The sequence below is a fragment of the Siphateles boraxobius genome, unplaced genomic scaffold (genome assembly GCF_051911475.1).
Source record: "Siphateles boraxobius isolate OS27281-9 unplaced genomic scaffold, OSU_SipBor_1 46, whole genome shotgun sequence".
Lineage (NCBI taxonomy): Eukaryota > Metazoa > Chordata > Actinopteri > Cypriniformes > Leuciscidae > Siphateles > Siphateles boraxobius.
This window is the reverse complement of record NW_027509097.1, coordinates 17,367,851-17,387,180: the sequence shown is the minus strand read 5'-3', so window position 1 is coordinate 17,387,180 and position 19,330 is coordinate 17,367,851. Positions and strand designations below refer to the sequence as shown.

Here is a 19,330-nt window from a genome sequence, read left to right as displayed (position 1 = left end):
AGGAATTTTTGATACTTTATGCTATTAGTAAATCAAAACTGTATACTGTGATGTATCAGTATTTTATTATGATTATTAATATTATTAAAAATTGTTTTAAATAAAATTGTAATCTATAATTATTATCATTATTTGATTATTGGTTCTTTAATTTCTTATTTTCTCTGTTAAAATGAAGAAACCAAGAGAACATGCTTGGAAACAATTATTCACTAAATTATTGTATTTGCATTTTCTGAAAAGTGCTTGTAATGCAGAAAAAAATGTGATCTGTAGACGAGACGTGCCCAGAAAATTATATTTGAGTGTAGGCTGTGTGCCGAAAGACAATGTTGCATTATATTGAGCAATATTATATTTCATTGGTTTTTAATTATCCAATTTATTTATTCAATGCAAAAAATAGAAGTGAATATCCTTATGAAAATAGGTGTAATAAGCATAATAAAAATGAAAAATTTAATAGCATGTTTTTTTCATATTTTTTCCTCTTGATATGGCATATTTGATTTTAGTTTACAGAATGTACAATAAAATACCAAATCATGAATCACAAATTAATTATGCAAATGTGACGTCAGCACTGACAGTTACATTTTTGGTCATTCAAAATTGTAGATTTTAATCTTCTCAAAGCGAATAAAGTCTATACATTTAGGCGATTTAGACTGAAGTTTAACACTACTAATTAGTGTAGGTAAAGAACAAGCTGTTATTAACCTATGGTAATGGACAGGCACGTTTTCATGTCCCAAAAATTCAGTCTTTGCCCTAGGGGCATTGACTTAGGGGATAATTGAATTTACTGATAATTTAATCTGTTTACGCCTGCACTCCTTAATGCAACCATACAGAAGTCCAATAAGAGCGAGTGGAATGGATGAGAGAGGCAGACAGGAGCCATGAGACAGAGAGAGTGAGAACGCCACCAAGTTTAAAATGACTCGTAATTACTTTTCCCCATCAGATAGTGTTTGATTAAATACCTGCAAGAAAATTAAATTTACATGATGAATGGGCACTCAGAATGAAGCTTATAATGTGCCATCAGCTGATATTAACAGATAATTGTGAAAAATATTGTATTGCTTAATTTATTTTGTTGTTTGGGGGTTTGATTTGGCAAGTCCATGGACTGATTTGAGGCATTTATCTTGTAAAGCAGGCATTACTATTGAACGGATTGTTTTTGGATGCATGTATGTATGTTCGCAGGCATAATTCATTATCGGTGCTCAGGCTACTCATCGTGTGTGTAGTAAACCATCATGTTGTAAATCACCTTGTAAGTGCCAGACTCCCTCCCTCATGTCTTTTCAAATCCACAGAGGATATTAAAGATCCATGTGGCATTTTGGTTAAGAGTGCAGGGTGTGTTTTTACCGTCTGATATGTTAAGGTCATCCATCGGTAGCTCATGAGGAATGAGTAGCATTTTTTTGGGTCACCGTGGTCTGTGTCCTCTGCTGGTGTGGTCTAAGTGTCGTCTGAGAGCGCGATTAGGCATTAGGGGAATAGACGCTTCACTTGTGCGCTTCTCTCTCTCTGCTCGTTCTCTGAGTAAATGGCTTTTAAGATACTTTGATCCATCCATTCGTTCAGCCACCTCAAGACTTCATTTCTTTATTTATTTTTCTTTCTCAATAGGAATCATAAGCCTGTAATACATTTGCAGTAATGGATTTCAGGTGTGTGTGTGTGTGTACCTGGTATTCCCAATGTTATGGGGACATTTTTAGGTTCCCATTTTGAAAACAGCTTATACATCATTTGAAATGAAGTTGTTTGAAAATGTAAAAATGCAGAAAGTTTTCTGTGATGGGTAGATTTAGGGGATAGACTACAGTTTGTACAGCATAAAAAGCATTATGTCTATGGAATGTCTCCATAAAACATGGAAAAGAGTGTTTGTGTGAGTGTGATTATATGGGTGTCTGTAGCCCTCAGATTTAAACTGAGCTGGAGCTTTGAAGAGAATGTGAGTTACATCTTCCCGATGTTTATTAATAACTACATTGAGATTCTCATCTGTTTATTCCTGTATTGTTCTCATTCAGGCGGCTCAGCAGATTATTGAGCTACAGGAAGCTGCTCAGATTAATGCAGGGCTCCAGCCTGCCAACTTGGGCCGCAACACCAGCCTCCATGACATGAAGACTGTGGTGAAGACCTGGAGAAACAGGCTGCCAATTGTCTCAGATGACCTGTCCCATTGGAGCAGCATCTTTATGTGGCGGCAGCACCACTATCAGGGTAAGCAAGGATATGGCGATGAATTCCAGTGACATTCTGATTCATCATTTTATATACACTTTATTTTTTATTTTTTTCCTGCAGCCATTGTGACCGCTTATGAAACTAACACACAACATGACCCAAACACTAACAATGCCATGCTTGGAGTGCATGCCTCCGCATCAGCCATTATTCAGTATGGGAAGATCGGCCGGAAGCAAGGTCTGGTCAATGTGGCTTTGGACATTCTGAGCCGCATCCACACCATCCCCACCGTGCCTATTGTAGACTGCTTCCAGAAGATCCGTCAGCAGGTTAAATGCTACCTGCAGTTGGCTGGAGTCATGGGCAAGAATGAATGCATGCAGGTGAGTGAACTTTAAGCACGAATACATATTTTCAAAAGTCGTTGAGTACCCTGAATAACTAGTCAACTAATACTCTAAAGGAACACCTGTATAATTTATGTGGTTTTGTGTTCACCTGGGGGCGGTTGCACCAGTTAAGTTACACTAGTTACTTACCAACTAAATATTTACGGCAGCCTCCGATAAGGAGTAACGGTTTGAATAAAATATGAGGCTGACTAAACTGCATCAATAAGCTCTTCTTTTACCTGACAGACTCCAATTCTTTAGACATATAAGATAATGCTGACATTTACACTCGCTTACATTTTAAGAGAGAGAACATTATGTGAAAATATAACTTTGTTAGCGGCTCTTTGACACCAACCCGTCCTAAAACAGCACCGCTGTTACCCCTTTTCCACCAAAGCATTTTGAGAGCCGGTTCGGAGCCGGTGCCTACGCGCGAACCAGTTCTTTGTGTTTCGACAGCCAAAGAACCGGTTCTCGGCCAGGAAAACTGGTTCCAAAGCGGCACCAACTCTTTGCTGGACTAGAACCAGAGAACCGTTGTTTTACCACGTCATGCTTACATCGGGGGCTGGGGGTGGGTTTAAATGTGTTCTAAACATCTTTTCTGACCGCAAAACCAGGAGAAACATTTGCAGAAACACGATGTAGTCCGCCATTGTAATTGTTATGCTTGAAGTTGGCGCAAGCGTTTCTATCTTTTTATTTTATTTTAAATTTATTGAAAACATGTAAGCAAAGAAGAAAACAGTCACAATATAGAACAAATAAACGGAAAAAAAGACACAAGACAGGGGTACATAACTAATCAGAAAAGATTACATATAAAAGGAAAAGATTAAAAGGCTTACATATTTCAATTGTTTTTAAAGCCTTCTTGGTACACGAGTTAGAGATAATCCCAAAGTAATGTTGTACTTGCAAGCGTTTCTAGCTAAGACGTATAGCGACGTACACAGTGACGTAACGACGCCGTTCGCTGGGCGCTCTAGTCAGTGGAAAAACAAACCGGTTCTGAGAAGGTTTGCAAGTTGAACCAACTCCGAACCAACTTTGAACCAGCACCAGTTCCGAACCAGTTCTTTTTTGGTGTAAAAGGGGTTATTGTGCATCGGTCCATGTTGTGCATGTCAAATATCAGATTCAGTCATAATCCATAAACGTATTGATATCTTATGTTTTTTATATTAATATTTATTTATTGATCCTTATTTCATTTCAAATATAGTTTCTGAATGTTATTTACATATAAAAACACTTATGTTATTCATGATCAAGTATCGTATTTAATGGAAACTTATTTTTACCGTTAGTAACGTGAGGCAAAAGTTGTTAGGATGAAGAATGAACTGAAATTCCCGGCAATTCAACACTTCTGCTCATGTATTTGAAGGCTGCTACTGGTTCATCGAGGCTAAACGTCATATTATGCGACTACGCATTACTTTACAGAGAGCTTACGACCTACTAGCTACGTTCTGCCTTACGAACAAATGGTGCAACGGAATATAGTACAGAGTTAGTTACAAACTAGCTAGTAGTTACTAAGCCTCTAGTGTGGACTTTACGTTCCAATTTAAGAAAGAACTTACGAACGGCTGGTGCAACCCTACCCTGACCCTGATCATATGAATTTCATAAATAGTATTCTGTATTCAAGTCAGCTTAAGGTGCGGTCGCATTTACCATTGTTATTGTATCCGATTGGAATCTGATCTAACATTATTGATGTCCACACTGTGTATCACAACTGTTGAGATCCGATATGTGTGTCATTGCAGCTCTTTTGTTTTCTGGAATATCTGCACTGGTTTCTATGGCAATGACGTTGCGTTGGTAGGAATACGCCAAATACAATACGCCAAATACAACAACCGCAACATGGAGGGGTTTGCAATAGAGATGTTGTCTTATTTAAATTTTACAACATGACAAAGTGTAGCTGCCTCGCTGGTCTACTGCGTCTTTTGAGGCAGCGGCAGAACCGTAGGAGGCTATTATGCACGGCTTTTTTCCACGCTGCCGTCTCCGTCGGTTTATTATGTCTCCGTTATATTGTCATTTTCTGGTCGTCTGGCACTTTGGAACAACACAGCCTTATTTCCGCAGTGACTTTCAGCATGTTTCCTATTACAACGTCTGACGTTTACGTTTTACGTGACGTGAGAAACAGCGGTTAGACTGAAACCTATTTCCAGAAATGCGATTTGAATAGGATTTCAAACCACATATGGATGTAGCTTGAAACAGATTTTTTTTTTTTAAACGCATTACATGTGATTTTTTTTTTGCCGTTCACACTTGCTAAATCTGATTTTATTTCAATCGGATATGCACAAAAATGTGGACAGACAGTCTGAACGTAGCCATAGATTTGCCATGTTAACCAACATAAACTGGCTTGGTTTGAAAGTGACTTCACTAGTGAATTGCTGGACATTTTTACCTGCTATATTTTGCTAATGTGACCACCTTAAATTCATGTTCAAATGGATTTTCATCAGAAGTTGCGATAATCTTTTCTTGCAGCACTATTGTGATATACATCTCAGTGAAACGATTACGAGGAATTTTAAAAATTAGGTGCATTAAAAACAATTTGGTGCATGGATAAATCATCTATAATAAACTTGTTACATTCCATAAAAAATAAGAATTGTCCATTTTGCTTCCAGGGCGACTTTAACAGAATAGACATGAACACAAGTCAGTACAACAAAAGCCAAAAATGTCCATCTGAATGTCATTTTGGCTGTAGCTGTTTGGAGATTAATTAAATACAATGAATTTCACTTCTCCAAGCAGGTTTTGGTAAATATAAAAAAACTGGATAACTAGTCATCCTTTGTGACTTATCCATAAGGTTAGTAAGTTAATAAGTTCAGGTTTATAAGTTCATATAAATACAATACTTCTCTACAGTGCTTAAAATAAATTAATATTTTCTCAGCATTTAAATATTTTTTTACACTCTAACAGAATATACATATTTATATGTGTGTATATATATATATATAATATATACAGTATATATATAATTATGTTGCTGTCAAGGAGACTTCCTCTATAATTAATCTACTTTACTTTGTCAACTCACCTGCTGATTTTGCTGTTAGCTGGACTCTTAATCCAAATAACGCTGCTCTCATTACGGTGAGAATGACTGCGGTGCTGTCACAGTAAGAAATGCATTCCAAACAGTGTAAGGAATAGGCTGCTTGCTGCAGCATTCGCTTAAGCCTGATTAATGGAGCTGCCTCAACTGAGCTCAAGTCATTAAAGTACCATTGGATTTAATAAGTCTCTCTCTCTCTCTCTCTCTCTCTCTCTCTCTCTCTCTCTCTCTCTCTCTCTCTCTCTCTCTCTCTCTCTCTCTCTCTCTCTCTCTCTCTCTCTCTCTCTCTCTCTCTCTCTCTCTCTCTCTCAGCTATCATTTGGACATGTTCTGTTCTCTTTATCATTTCTCTGGCACACTTTAAGCCACTGGCACTCACCTGGGAGTCTTAGATTGAGCTACAGAGATGTCTACAGCAGATATAACGTTACTCTATTGTCAGTGGTGTTGACTTTTTATGTATAGGAATTCTAGGCTTCACGTTGACTGGGGGTTGGTTAGGGTTAGTCCGACAAATTAAACCCCTTGTTTTTGAGGGATATAGTATCATTTTACATGAGAAAATGGAAAATTCATACCTGTGAAATACTTTGATTAATTGTATATGCAATCATTGTTATTGTATATTCAGGGTTTGGAGGTGATTGAGTCCACTAACCTGAAGTACTTCACCAAGGAGATGACCGCCGAGTTCTACGCTCTCAAGGGCATGTTCTTAGCCCAGATCAATAAGTAAGAGTTGATCCCTGGCTTTGTTCATCTTCTCTCCTTTTCTGCCTGTCACTTTAAGTCTTCTCCTTATCACCCTCATTCACTCTTTCTTCGTATTTAATTGACACTGCTTTTGTTATCTTTTGTTTTGTGCCAAAGTCTGATTTGCTCTGACAATAAAGAATCTGAATTGGCGAGATCATGAGCTCACTTTTTAAAACAAACCATTCTGACAAAGAATCATTATGGAGAGGAAAGATAAACATCTGTGCGGGTGCATGTGTTTGTGCCAATAATCATCACTTCTAAAACTTTATTCCAATAATGAGGTCAGAACAGTCGTTAACAGTCAATATTGAGAGTATGATGAGTAATTAACCTTATACAGCATGTCTGCGGCAGAGGATAATGACATTGAACTCATGATGAGTGATTATCTCCTGTCATCTTTTACTGACTGGCATTTTCACGAGGCACTCTGATGAAAATCTGTCATGTAATTGTAAGGAATTCAAGATAATGAACAGGAGAATCTTTTAAAACATCTCATTTAAAATGTATGTGGTAATTTTTAAGAAATGTAGTCTTTTCATGTCAGTATCGTACATGATTGAAGAAAAATATAGATTACTATATTAGGGTTGTAACTGTACACAGAAGTCACGGTTTGGTACGTACCTCTGTTTTGAGGTCACAGTTCGATACACGTTCGGTACAATAGGAAAAATGGTCACACTTTAGTTTAGGGTCCAATTCTCACTATTAACTAAATATTAGCTATGAGTTTTGCTTCAATAAACCCCTAATCACTGCTTATTAGTTAGCAAGGATGTTAAGTTTAACTATTGGGTAGGATTAAGGGATGTAGAATAAGGTCATGCAGAATAAGGCATTTAATAATAATAAACAACCAATATCCATATGCATGCTAATAAGCAACTAATAAATAATGAGAATCCACAATGCTAGGTTTTTTTATTTTTATTTTGAACAGACACTAGTGCAAATTACAGGTTGTTCCACCTAGTGGCATTTAGTCCTGACTGAGGTCGTTGGTACAGTACAGCCTCCTTTAGTGTATTAAGCACTAAGCAGTAAACAGATGTACTCTTGCATAGGTCTTTTTTTTCAGGGCCATCAAAATAAAAAGAATAATGAATGGCCATGTTACACACCTAACATATATATATATATATATATATATATATATATATATATATATATAATCAAACATTTATTTAATTATATTATTTATGATAATTTTTACAAAATTTTAAAGGTTTCTTTAATTATATAATTAAATAGTTTTAACTGCATATAATTATAATTGTTCTTTACAATAATACAAAACCACTTGCCAATTTAAGGTAACTATTATAATAGCAAATTGAATTAATTCAGTTTTTTTCATAGATGAGGTGAATTCAAATCATTGTCAGTATGAATTGCATTTTATTGATAATTTAATATCCAGAACAAAACACCATCATGTCGTTATCTAATAAACCTATATTGATGATAACCTGTTTTTTTGCAACATCTTAGCTTCATATAGGCCTTGTTCTTTTCCTCATCATGGGTGAATTGATGGTGCGCCCAGAGCCTGGCACTGGATTGAAATAGCTTATTAAATACACATGCTGAATAATTAACTCAATAGCAATTTCTGAAATCTCTGTGATCAGCAGAAGTTTCCCCCAGCCTCAGCAGGGCCTAATGTAATCATTATATTTTCACTCTCTATGAATATTAACGTAGGGATTTGATAAAGCAGCAGAGCTGTCGGAGGAAGATGTTTGACACTTGACTGGGCGTGGGGACTTATCTGCTCTCCAGGCCTGACTCTCAGCAAAGGCCATGAGCAGAAACATATTATACATGTCCACGACTGACGAGACGCTTCAGTGGATTTGGCCTCCCCAGACTCCCATTGCAATCAAGTGTTATTCTGTTGCTTGCCACATACTCATTAAAAGTTCCCATTATATGTGATTGGTTTAGTAGGTGTGTCGTTGGGTAACATTTAGAGATGGTGATGGTAAGGACAGAGGCCTCAAGCACAGATTATGTGTCCCATCCAGTTCTTTCAGTCCCTTATAAAGCTCTTTACGAGGCTTTCTAAACTTCTATTCTTAAACTGCTTGTATAAAAGGGCCCTAGAAAAGATGCTCTTGGGGGACAAATTGTCAAAGCTCTAAAACGGCTGATGAAACAAAAATGTTGCACCCAGTCAGCTAATTTCAGTTAGGTGCTGGCCAGCTGGATTTTTTTTTTTTTTTTGAAGTAATTGTGTTTCTCAAGTTTTTTCCATCAGATACTCCTCAAACTGGGCATGTAATCATGATCAATTTTACATGGCTCCTGTTTACCAGTGTACCATTTGCATATATTTTACTGACTCAAGCATAATCCTCCAAATGACTGAGATTCTTTACATTCTTGAGAAATCAAGATTGTGATGATCAGAACTGACACATTCCCCGCTCATTCAATTTTTCGACTTATCTCTCTCTTCTACCAGGTCAGAGGAAGCAAATAAGGCATTCTCTGCGGCAGTGCAGATGCATGATGTTCTGGTGAAAGCCTGGGCTATGTGGGGAGACTACTTGGAGAACATATTTGTCAAAGACCGCCAGCCCCACCTTGGCGTCTCCGCCATTACCTGTTACCTACACGCCTGCCGCCATCAGAACGAGAGCAAGTCACGCAAATACCTGGCCAAGGTAAGATCTCCTCTCTCTTGCTGACCTCATTGAGTTGTCCAGGTTTCTTCCACCAATGAGGACAATGTCAGTATAAAATCATGCACCCAAATGTTTGTTAAATAGGTAAACAGTACTCTATCATTGTTCTCTATCATTATCTTGTGGTTGAGATCCACCTATGAAGAGAAGCAGGAAAAGCATTATTTACCTTATTTATAAGGCTGCCAATAGTTAATGCGCCAAATGGTATAATTGAAAAATTCTTAACTACGTAAAAATTCTCAGTAAATCACAGTTAGTTTTATTTTCAATGAATAAAGACATTTTGTTTTAGTTTTCGTTAATTGTAATAACACTGGTAGCCTAACCCTTTAAAACAATGAGACAGCTGCATAAACCAACCAATAAAACATCTAGAACTACTGATCAATGGCCTATCATACTGCTTAATCTAGTTCAGGAGTTTTCAAACGTTTTGTGTGTGTGGACCACTATTTGTAATCAAGAGTTTTCATGGACCACCTCATAATACACATAATAAAATATGTCTACACACAGTCCTACCCGAATTAATCCGCACCTCTAAATAGGCTTACTAGCACTAAAACTATAACTGGTCATCACATCGGTACAACAGGCTTGTTAAAAGAAAGTTTACTGCACACAACGGCTGCCGCATATTTTATTTTTTTATTTACTCAAGCGCCGAGGGCATAATCAGGTTCATTTGAACAACAGGCTTATTTCCATAGCAATGGAGTATGAAATCTATACAGTAATAAGAACACTTGGATAGTGTCAACATTTTCAAAACCTTTGGCGATTTTAGGGGATTATTAATCTTCAGAGTTTTACAAGTCCTCAAAAAGTAAGCTTGAGTTTGTCCACTTAACAGCACATCCGCAAAACATTTCAGAAACACGATATCAAGAAACTAACTGGAAATTAAAATAATAACAGGCCTTATTCATTCCATTTATAAACATTTCGTTACCTCTGCCGCTTTTCTGTTCAGAAAACCTGTTGCTATCCACCGATCCATGTTGTGGTTCTAATGGCACTGATCTTGAACATCACGGCCGAGCGCCACTAGCCTATTTTAGTAATCGCACAATAACTTGACAATTTAATTTAAATTTTATATCAATATAGGCCTACAAATTCTTTTTACTTTTTGTTTTTTTATGGGGATTTTCTGGTAAAATGAAGGTAAAAAAATATTATTTTATATTTTAACAGACCACAGTTTGGGAATTGCTGATCTAGATGACAACATGCGCTTAGTGATTTACTTGTTATAACTGGCAAAAATGGTTGGCGGAGATGCACAGAGCATGTCATAAAAGGGTAGCTTGTTTTTTGACAGGTCTGTAATTAGTTTTACCATTAAACCCATTTACCATAAAACACAGGCAAACTCAGTGCTCATTTGAGGTCCAGTAAACCCATTCTGCTCTGATGGCTTTGTTAAATGGGGGGCATATCCGTCACTGTGTGCCATTTCTGAATTAATGCAGCTGTGGCGAGGGGATGCACTGCATTCAGACTGATGAACCTCCAATGATGGATGTAATTATATTATTAGACTAGATGATGGGTTTTGTATGGATAGTATGTACATGGCAGTCTGCTCTGTCGAGTACTGTACGCTAGATCAAACGGCTCTATTTAGCTTTTTCCTTTTTTTCAGCATGGGATTGAAGGGGCACTTTAGATTGTGTCTGGAGTGCTGCTGGTCGTTGAAGCTTCAGAGACGGTGGCGTAGTTTACACGTGATTAATGAGAGTAGCTGCTCGCTGATTATCAGTAATTATCCGTAAGCCATGTGGTCCGGGCTGTCCGGTGCTTAATGTCTCCATCAGGCCTCAGCTAAGAGGACGGTTTATCTGTTACTGGCCACTGTACCAGAGCCCCACCAACAATAGCAAGAAAAGGCAGCAGCTGGTTGGAGTGAAGTGGCCGAGATGATTTTACAAGCCATTAAGCCCTTGAGTAGGTATTTCAAGGAGCTAAAGGCCTCATCTTCAATCGCTGACATAGTTTTAGTTTAAAATGAAAACGTTACCCGTTCAGTCCTACAGGTTGATGAACATTTTCATCCAAACCTACTTCTTATGAATGTTTGAGCCAGAGATTGAAAAAAAAATTGACTTGGAGACTTGACTTTTTAAATTACTTTAGTGACTACATGTATGTCTTCATGAAGAGGTATTTTGCACATTAATGCAAATAAAAAGACAAATTGTCTCATTTTAGTGAGTGTTTACAGAAAGTTTGCCTGTTGTTTTTATATAAATTATCCCTCCTTTGCCAATTTGACTGTGTATTATAATTATTTTAAATGTATTATTCATTTTAAATGTCTATGGTATTAAATATAAAATGAATTTTGTTCAAGTAAAATGTCAATGTAATTTTTCTTTATTTTACATAAATCCTGGGTGTTTCTATTGATATCTCTAGACATAAAACATGTATTTATGATATGAATTGTCCTGCAGCAGGATTTATAAAATCAAAACTATTACCAAAAGAGACTGTTTCTCTTCTTCAGGTGCTGTGGCTGTTGAGTTTTGACGATAAGAACACCTTGGCCGACGCTGTGGACAAATACTGCATTGGAGTGCCGCCCATCCAGTGGCTGGCTTGGATCCCTCAGCTCCTCACGTGTCTGGTGGGCTCAGAGGGGAAACCACTCCTCAACCTCATAAGCCAGGTTGGATTCCACACTACATTACCTTTTCTTAGCAGTACATTCATGCTTGATATATCTGTCTAATCAAGATTAATTTCTTCTGCGGTCTTTAATAAGAGACAGTCTTCAGTCAGTCCCCTCTTTGTCAAATTAATAGTTCTACGGGTTCCCTTTTTAATTATTTGTGCATAGCATTGTTATTGGGTTAATATCAAACACTCTCCAACTGTGGGAACAGAACCACCAATTAAACAAGAGACAAATTTTTCCTCCTCGATGGAGTATTATTTCCAAGCCATTTAAAAAGCTCCTGAACTTCAAAGAGGAAACCGCTGCTCCAAGGGCTCAACGAGAGAGGGAGAAAAAAGATATGGAGGAGAGAGTTCTGTGTTCTTAACCCACATAAAATGACGGTTAAATCCCCCTCTCGTTCACTGACACGTTCCAAACGGGTTTTGCATGCAGCTCGACCACCTCTTTTCTCACGTACACATGCCAGACCAGCGACTTCTAATCTCTCCATTTCAGCGCTGACGCACCCGTGCAGTGGAAATGCTTCACTTTGAGATTAAGTACACTTGAGCCCCTGATAAGCACCCAATGAAATGGATATGTTTGCACACCATAATCTCAATTAATGGAGTTGTCAAGGCTGTTTTAGGGATGACAAGTCTCCTTGTTGAAGGATCTTTGGGGTCTGATCTAAGGCAAGGATGATGAGTGAAAGTTAGATGTTTTGTAAAACTCTTGATTTTCAAGTGGAATCTCCAGCGGATGGAGCACCTTTATCTCGGGCTCTGAATTATTTAGCTGTGCTCCAGTTGGCGGGATGTTTTAAAAACGTTTAATGAAATATTGATGAAGGTGAGCTGTTGGGTGCCTTGAGATGAAACCGAGGCGAGAAACTCAACACCTTTACGCACACAGACACCCATCACATGCCAGCACTCGCACACCCTAAAATATGACGAGAATTCTCTCCAATTTTAGGGGTGATCTCTTCCCCTTTTGCCTCGTTCATTTTTAATGCGATACTTAACAAGCTCTTAACAGAAGGTCTTGGCCGTGGCTGCTTTTCATGTAAAAGCCCATCTGGACTCAGAGGTGTCTCTTTACACCTAAAGGCCAGCCTGTTTTCCGCCGTCTGCTTGACAAAGATCGTGTTTCCACACTAATGGCCTGCTTGAGCTGGGTGCTGTGAGACCTGAGAGGGGCTGCGGGTGGTTTGAGAAGGAACGCTGTCTGCCGCCTTCATATTTGTCTTCATCTCCCCTCACACTGATGCGGACAACATTAACACCCCTCACGGATATTGCGTGTCAGGAGAGAAAGAAGAGAGGAACACGTTGATAATCATGTTTTTGGGACTATTTCATAACAATAAAAGGATCCAAAGATTGGGTTATGAGTCAGACTCCTCTGTTGGTTGGATTTAAAGTATAGAGCCTGGGGGCAGACATTTTTTTTCTTCAAAATATGTGAAGTAGACTTACAGTTTTCAAACAGGTTTCCAATTGTTCAAAAACATACCATAGGTACCATTCATACTGATTTCATTTAATTGGTTACAGCCCTATTGTGTCTTAATATTCTAATAGAATTAATTGATTAAATGTAAGAATTTGACACACAAGATGATGCAAACATTTAGTTACAAAAATGCGTCATAAAGCCCATAAAAGGTAAAAATCCATTTAAACTTCTTGGAAAAGATCATTTCTGTCACTGCTATAAACTGACCATCACACAGAATATGAAAAATATCAAAAACTTTAGGAGTCAGCTGTCAACGGCAGTTTTAAGCCTGCTAACTCAAACACACTCAAAATATCGTCAAATTATCATTATCGATAAAATCCCAGAAAATATTGAGATGATAAAATTTTTATGATAAAAACAGAGGCTTCCATGTCGTTTCGCCATCTTGAAAAACTATAAAAGCAGAGAGGGTCGAAAAGTACTAGGCAAACGCGTTCCATAACGCGTTTTCGTTCAGAGCCAGCGTCACGTGACTGAAAGCAGCAGAAACGGAGGAGCAGAGCAGTGAGAGGCGCTTCACTGCCCCGGCAAGTTTAAAAGGCTGCATTGCACTGTTATTTTTAATGGCATACATATGCCGAGCCACAGGAGAAGAAATCCTCGTCGCCAAAAAAGTCCAAATTTAAACGTAAAAGGAAACGTGACCGGAGATTACAAAAATGTCAATGTCGGGATAGCTTTTTCCAGGCGGAAAGAACTAATGCAGGAGAAAGATTTCAAAAGAGACGCTGAAGTCCTGCTTTCTCCTCGACAGGTAGGCTAAGTTAATATTACAGTCTTAATGACATGCTTTTTTTCATTGCTTGGTTTTCATAAATGTTAATGTTATATTTTTATTACTTGCCCCCCCCCCCCCCCCCCCCCAACCCACAGATTATCCACAGTGTCTGCGGATATAACCGTTATCTGCGCATCACTAATGTACAGGTCCTTCTAAAAAAATTAGCATATTGTGATGAAGTTCATTATTTTCCATAATGTAATGATAAAAATTAAACTTTCGTATATTTTAGATTCATTGCACACCAACTGAAATATTTCAGGTCTTTTATTGTTTTAATACTGATGATTTTGGCATACAGCTCATGAAAACCCAAAATTCCTATCTCAAAAAATTAGCATATTTCATCCGACCAATAAAAGAAGTGTTTTTAATTCAAAAAATCTCAACCTTCAAATAATTATGTTCACTTATGCACTCAATACTTGGTCGGGAATCCTTTTGCAGAAATGACTGCTTCAATGCGGCATGGCATGGAGGCAATCAGCCTGTGGCACTGCTGAGGTGTTATGGAGGCCCAGGATGCTTCGATAGCGGCCTTAAGCTCATCCAGAGTGTTGGGTCTTGCGTCTCTCAACTTTCTCTTCACAATATCCCACAGATTCTCTATGGGGTTCAGGTCAGGAGAGTTGGCAGGCCAATTGAGCACAGTAATACCATGGTCAGTAAACCATTTACCAGTGGTTTTGGCACTGTGAGCAGGTGCAAGGTCGTGCTGAAAAATGAAATCTTCATCTCCATAAAGCTTTTCAGCAGATGGAAGCAGGAAGTGCTCCAAAATCTCCTGATAGCTAGCTGCATTGACCCTGCCCTTGATAAAACACAGTGGACCAACACCAGCAGCTGACATGGCACCCCAGACCATCACAGACTGTGGGTACTTGACACTGGACTTCAGGCATTTTGGCATTTCCTTCTCCCCAGTCTTCCTCCAGACTCTGGCACCTTGATTTCCGAATGACATGCAAAATTTGCTTTCATCCGAAAAAAGTACTTTGGACCACTGAGCAACAGTCCAGTGCTGCTTCTCTGTAGCCCAGGTCAGGCGCTTCTGCCGCTGTTTCTGGTTCAAAAGTGGCTTGACCTGGGGAATGCGGCACCTGTAGCCCATTTCCTGCACACGCCTGTGCACGGTGGCTCTGGATGTTTCTACTCCAGACTCAGTCCACTGCTTCCGCAGGTCCCCCAAGGTCTGGAATCGGTCCTTCTCGACAATCTTCCTCAGGGTCCGGTCACCTCTTCTCGTTGTGCAGCGTTTTTTGCCACACTTTTTCCTTCCCACAGACTTCCCACTGAGGTGCCTTGGTACAGCACTCTGGGAACAGCCTATTTGTTCAGAAATTTCTTTCTGTGTCTTACCCTCTTGCTTGAGGGTGTCAATGATGGCCTTCTGGACAGCAGTCAGGTCGGCAGTCTTACCCATGATTGCTGTTTTGAGTAATGAAACGGGCTGGGAGTTTTTAAAAGCCTCAGGAATCTTTTGCAGGTGTTTAGAGTTAATTAGTTGATTCAGATGATTAGGTTAATAGCTCGTTTAGAGACCCTTTTCATCATATGCTAATTTTTTGAGATAGGAATTTTGGGTTTTCATGAGCTGTATGCCAAAATCATCAGTATTAAAACAATAAAAGACTTGAAATATATCAGTTGGTGTGCAATGAATCTAAAATATATGAAAGTTTAATTTTTATCATTACATTATGGAAAATAATGAACTTTATCACAATATGCTAATTTTTTGAGAAGGACCTGTATATGTACATACATATGGGTGTGTGTGTGTGACAGTGGGGATTTTATTAAGACTGCAAGGGAAGCTTGGCTTCCCCTATAATGACAAAAAATTAATGGTCAAATATGTACTATTGTGTTAACATTTTATTGACTACAAATGCGTTAGTACACGTTCATCTCTAAGACGAGTTCGTTCAGAATCGGCTACATATAGCAGGTCGGCTGACTCGATTTCCTTCTCATTCATTCCCGGAGCGTCACAGTGCATTTCCCTGTTGAAGCCTAGCGTCCATTGACTTCAATGGGGCTGCTTTGATCAGTTTTTTTCAGTGCTTCGAAACTAGACATTAGATCTGCGATTATGCCCCGCACACGGACGCTCAGCTTCTCTGGGGTGAATGGAGGAGTGGGTGGGCCTGGACTCCGGGCTTCTGCGTGATGATTGGAGGGTCTGTCCAAAGACTGCATCTCCTTTTGATTGACAGCGATTTTTACTATAAAACGTCGCTGACGCTGATGCTATTCGAGTTCTGTCCCACCGCGGATTTTGCAAGTGTAGTCGAAAGACAAACTGCTGTAACCTATTTCTTGGTATTTGCTTGGCGTAATTGCTAGCCAAGTTTCATCATACATTTCACACAATTATACACCACATTCCTTGTTTCAGTTTAACCTAATTCCCACATTTCCTCCGTCGAGTTTAATATCTTTTTTTTCAGATTGTTTGTTCTTTCATTCATACAGTATATATTTAAGTAGGCCTATAAATAAATGAACAATTTTTATGATGTAGGCAGAAAATAAGTTTTCCCTCTTTGAAGACCAGCAGCCGCCACTGGTGTGTGTATAGTGACAACTATAATGATAACTATAATGATTTATACATCAGTAACTATAACAACTATATTAGTGTCCACACCAATGCACGTTATTGTTCTGTTTATTCTAAGCATGCACTGCAATCATAGCGTCTTCCACTTTAAATGCTCAAGCTCCCTAAAAAGCAGGGTGAATTCTGATTGGCTGCCAAAGCTTTTATCATTCATCAGCTGGAAAAAAAAAGTTACGAAAAATTGATTCCAACGATATTGTTTCTCTGTGCCGTTATAGTTGTGGTGTGGACTCTGCTATTCTTTTATATTTAGAATGATTTTTACAATATAAAAATCTTTATGAATTTTACAATATAAAAAGATAAAGATTTTTACCTTTATCGTTATAGTTATCGTCCTTGCTGTGAACGGGCCTTTACTGTGATATTACGCATGATCAACTCTGTGTTAATGTTAATTAAAGACTTTTGTTCTTAGTGCCAATGTATCATTGCAATTTTAAGAAAAAACATGAGCTTTTGGGCTAAAGCATTTAAAATCCTGAGCCTTCTTTTTGTAATGCTGTTCAAGGACACAGCAGATCTCAGAAAAGGAGAAAGTGTACACTCGAGTTTGACAAGCTTTTAGTGAGTGTCATATTGAGCCATGGTTTTAATCTGCCCTTGATGTTTGTCCATCTCATTGCTTTCCCCCTACGGTTTCATTTTCAAAAGCCTGCACTATCATAGAGAAGTTTCAAAACATGTCAGCACAACGTTTCTCACTCTCGCTCTGACCCAAGCCCACAGGGACGATCTGAAATGTAATCTGCAACTGTTTCTCTCAGGTGGGACGTGTCTACCCTCAAGCAGTGTACTTTCCGATCCGAACCCTGTACCTGACGCTGAAAATCGAGCAGAGGGAGCGCTACAAGAGCGGTATGACTGTAGTTTTTTCAGAACATTCATATCCAACAATATAAAGTTCTACAGAAGACAACTTTTTTTTTCTTCATGTGCTGTTGCTTCTCACTTTTCCTCAGACTCTGGCCAGCAGCAGCCCAGTTCAGCGACTGCCCAAGCCCACTCTGCGTCTGACCCAGGTCCCATCCGTGCCACCGCTCCCATGTGGCGCTGCAGCCGGATCATGCACATGCAGCGTGAGCTCCACCCCACCCTTCTTTCCTCTCTGGAGGGCATCGTGGACCAGATGGTCTGGTTCAGGGAGAACTGGCATGAAGAGGTGAGTGGTTTTATGTGTTAAAGAGAGAGTTTTTGTATTCCAAAGGTGAGTGGCTACCTCTTAAAGCACATCAGCCCCAAGCGCAAGTTAAACATGACATGAATGCGTTTTCTGTCCGGTTTGCTTACGTTCTTTAGTCTCATGCCGCATGCTCTCGTACACGTAGCTGTTTTCAGAGAGCCGGCTGACTAGATGAAACCTGACAGAGGGGAACGATTGGGGCTCAGTGAGGCTGAAAAGTGGTTTTGCAGTGCAGGTGGACATTGGCGCTTCAGTGCTAATCGGGCTTTGGCGAGGGGCTCGTCATGATTGATGGGTGAGGGGAGTGTAGACTAAATGTGTGGAGATTGGATTGCTGTGACAGGGCTGATGCGGTGTTGCGTCGAGACTGGACAGGGATTCAAGAGCCCCACTCCTGTGGGGACACGCGGCGACAAACGGCCGAAGAAGAGGAGAGAAAAAGGGCGTGGAAAGAAAGTTTAGCAAGGAGAACTGGAGGATGAAATAAATTGGCATTGAGAGAGCTCAGTGAAGTAAAACATGGGTTTAATTTTCCAGACATTGATGAAGTGTAGTCCCAGACTAAATTTGTCTGTTAATGGTAAATCTTCTTCACTTGAAGTCTAAGCTTAATCTCTGCAGCAGAGACCGGTAGAGGCAGGCTTTTACTGATCTCTGGTGAACATATTCGCCTCTGAAGGATTTTTTGTATTATCAAAATGGCAAATTGGATTGAATATGTGGAAATAGTTTTATCCTTCATGGTAAATTGATAAAAACTGGTTAACCATTCATCCTTGGTTTCTCATCTTTCCCTCATTTCCTTCCCCAGGTTTTGCGGCAGCTACAGCAGGGCTTGGCGAAATGCTATTCTGTGGCATTCGAAAAGAGCGGAGCTGTGTCTGATGCTAAAATCACTCCACATACACTCAACTTTGTGAAAAAGCTGGTCAGCACGTTTGGCGTGGGCCTGGAGAATGTCTCTAATGTGTCCACCATGTTCTCCAGCGCTGCCTCAGAGTCCCTTGCCCGCCGAGCTCAAGCCACCGCTCAAGACCCTGTGTTTCAGAAGATGAAGGGCCAGTTCACCACAGGTCAGAAAACACAATTCAATTCTTGTGCATGTTATTTTACATAGGAAAATATCTTTCAGCAAAGTGACATTTTTCCACCTCCAAGTAAAAAAATGCAATTTTCTTGCATCTGAATCTGAGTTTGTATGCAGTTTGAAAAATTATACAGGGTCTTCCTAGAGTAGCGGTATTCAAACGAGGGTCGCGAGACTTAAAAAATGGGTCGCCAGGATGATTTAAGGAAAATGGAATTACATTAAAAAAATTTGTTTAAAAAAAATTTGTTTTCATGAAATCATAGTCTATAGGCC

At 39.2% G+C, this 19,330-nt stretch overlaps 2 protein-coding genes across 3 annotated transcripts in view; both read left to right on the top strand.

Moving 5' to 3' along the window:
* The window catches only part of trrap (transformation/transcription domain-associated protein), a 93,425-nt gene that overhangs the window by 62,770 nt on the left and 11,325 nt on the right, over positions 1-19,330 (top strand). For both annotated transcript variants that reach the window (XM_077201122.1, XM_077201121.1), the window contains exons 58-65: positions 2,058-2,253; positions 2,338-2,603; positions 6,359-6,459; positions 8,960-9,161; positions 11,698-11,859; positions 17,552-17,642; positions 17,747-17,946; positions 18,779-19,040. In XM_077201122.1, coding sequence (XP_077057237.1) covers positions 2,058-2,253; positions 2,338-2,603; positions 6,359-6,459; positions 8,960-9,161; positions 11,698-11,859; positions 17,552-17,642; positions 17,747-17,946; positions 18,779-19,040 — 1,480 coding nt within the window. The remainder of the gene's footprint in view (positions 1-2,057; positions 2,254-2,337; positions 2,604-6,358; positions 6,460-8,959; positions 9,162-11,697; positions 11,860-17,551; positions 17,643-17,746; positions 17,947-18,778; positions 19,041-19,330) is intronic.
* shisa9a (shisa family member 9a) overlaps positions 3,365-19,330 on the top strand; it is a 736,130-nt gene continuing 720,164 nt past the window's right edge. The window contains exon 1 of the mRNA XM_077201149.1: positions 3,365-3,735. The gene's annotated coding sequence lies outside the window, so the exon portion shown is untranslated. The remainder of the gene's footprint in view (positions 3,736-19,330) is intronic.